Genomic DNA, 2581 nt, shown 5'->3' with positions numbered 1-2581 from the left:
AGTAAAGAAAAGAAGAAGCTTGGCCAATAGGCAGCATATAATATAGTTTATATTATTGACATAATTTAAAATAGTTTTGGGTCCCATGAAATGATGGACACCTAACAGCAAGTAATTCTGCCTAAGCCATCTTGTCAATATACTTCCCTTTATATTTATATATGTATATTGGCAAATGTCAATTTAAACAGCATAACTTCAACCTCAACCTCAACCTCAACCCCTTAACCCTTGAGAAATTCGTATCAATAAAATCAGAAAGAAAAAAATTTAAATAGGAATTAAGCAATGCAAAGAATTCAACAAAAACTTCTAAAAAATAATAATAATAATTAAAGATTTCACATAGATGTTACAAATATGCAATAACCCTAGTCAAAATCCCCACAATTAAAAACACTTCAAAATCGAACTTTTTTATTTCAAAAACATTACATGCTTCCATTGACATTTAATCCCTTAGGAACATCAAAGATCAACAGGTTGTTGCTGCTGCAATAACTATCCCTTTCAATATCTTCAGTACTGCTACCATTGTTCAAAGGAGTCGAGCTTGAAGATGGTGTGGATAAAAGCGATCCAAAAGGCACCAAATTTGGTATTTTCTCAGAAAAAGTACATACCTGTTGCAGGTTTTGATCACCTAAATTAAACCCATGGTTGTAGCCATTAATGTTTTGCATGGTGGTCGGCAAAAAGCCCTTTGAATCACTAACATTATTGTCTATTTGCCACAAATTTGGCAGACCAGGATTTGCAGAAAACTGGTTCAAATCAGCTTGTGAAACCTGGGTTATAACAGGAACCTGGTTTCCCTGGTAAGGTTCATAAGGGTTCTGTATTTGTTGGATATCTCCTGCAAGGTTATTAATTTCCAGGTTTTTGGTTTGGTTTGATGATAAGAAAGCAGTGGCTAAGCTGAGGAAACTAGGGTTAAACATTGATCCGACAAAACCTGCTGGATTTAAGGAAGAATTGTAAAGAGATGAACTGAGAAGTGAAGAGAGTTCGAGCAGATCAAGTCGAGGAGCATGAGTTACAGGATCGATCCCCATTCTCAATAGTTTCTTCTTGATATGAGTGTTCCAATAGTTTTTTATCTCGTTATCTGTTCTTCCTGGCAGTCGAGCAGCAATGGCTGACCACCTAAGTTTCAAAGAAAAAACAGTAGTGAATCAGACATGGTAACACCATAAGACAACATCTGTTTCATTGACTTTACTAATATAATTATAAATTAAGAAATACGTATAATTCTAAATTTTCTCCTTCCACTTTATAAAACTTAAAAAGTTAATCATCTACATTAGAATTTGGTTCTTCGATTAACACATAAATTGCTGATTTTAATTAATTTATTGCATATAAATTACTAAAGTGATAATTTTTGTTAATCTCATGCATATAAATCCAAGTTATTGGTTGAATTAACGGTAAGGTTTAGTAGTTGGATTAACTTCTCATTTTCATAAATATTCCGGTAAGTTAAAGTGGAGGGACTCATTTCTTAATTTTTCTAAAGAAAAGGGTAAAATTCACAATTAGACCAAATACTATTAATGCTAAAAACTTACTTGTTTCCTAACACACTGTGTAATTGTATTATAACTTTAACTTCATCTTCTTCGATTGAGAACTTCCCCCTCTTGATATCAGGCCTTAAGTAATTAGTCCAGCGAAGCCTGCAACTCTTTCCACATCTCTTCAACCCTACAAAGAAAATCGATAAACTCGAATATTTGACTCAATGATTTTAAGTATATACAAGTTCTGAATCGGAGTATATACCTGCATTTTTGGGGAGGGTACGCCATCTCCCATGGCCATGTTTTTGAATATAATCAATCAATTTTTGATCTTCTTCTGCAGTCCATGGACCTTTCTTCAATCCATTTTTGTCACAACCTGGAGGTTTACCCATTTCTAAATATATATATATATAGATAGATAGATATACACTTCTTTAAGACAATCTTAAAATTTGCCTTTTTCGAGAAAGATAAGAAGGAAGGTGAAGTTGGATGCAAAAGAAAAAAAAACCTTGGGAAACGAAGTCATGTAATGCATGGAGAAAGGGGATATAAATAGAGAAGAAATGGAACAAAGCTATGGGAAATACCGGGAGAAGTCAATGGGATTTGGTACCGCCCAATTGAAACGTGTCTTCTTACGAAGAACAAAACATGGCACGTAAAAACATTCAAACTGTCTTTTTTTAACTAAAAAAAAAAACCTTAGCTTTGTACAACCTAAGAACAAACCTTTAAATTTTTATTAACTAAGCATTTTAACTTAATGGGTATTTCGAAATCCTTTACCTATGTTATGATTTTTATTATTATAATAAATCATAAAATAAATGTTTCGACCTAATTCATTGGGCCGTGTTGTGCTACTATAATTCAAAATTTTCCTTTTTAATCAAATTATATTCATTTGCCTATTGTAAAATGGGTTCCAATTTCAACCTTGAATCACCTATAAATATTCAAAAAAATATATAATTTCTAACATATATTATGTAACTTGTTAGGATAATTATTATTATTGGCTCAAATCTGTTTTAAGTTTGGACCTAGGT

At 32.3% G+C, this 2581-nt stretch overlaps 1 protein-coding gene across 1 annotated transcript; it reads right to left on the bottom strand.

Moving 5' to 3' along the window:
* Positions 1–298: 298 nt before the first annotated feature.
* On the bottom strand, positions 299–2040 carry LOC107917547 (transcription factor MYB102). Its single transcript, XM_016846877.2, has 3 exons — positions 1789–2040; positions 1575–1710; positions 299–1146 (listed from the first exon to the last, which is right to left on the bottom strand). Exons 1-3 carry the CDS (start codon positions 1919–1921, stop codon positions 432–434), a joined length of 984 nt encoding a protein of 327 aa, XP_016702366.1. The 5' UTR covers positions 1922–2040; the 3' UTR covers positions 299–431.
* Positions 2041–2581: the final 541 nt, after the last annotated feature.

The sequence above is a fragment of the Gossypium hirsutum genome, chromosome A01 (assembly GCF_007990345.1).
Source record: "Gossypium hirsutum isolate 1008001.06 chromosome A01, Gossypium_hirsutum_v2.1, whole genome shotgun sequence".
NCBI lineage: Eukaryota > Viridiplantae > Streptophyta > Magnoliopsida > Malvales > Malvaceae > Gossypium > Gossypium hirsutum.
Note: the sequence above shows the minus strand (reverse complement) of the source record. Positions and strands in the feature narration are given on the sequence as shown.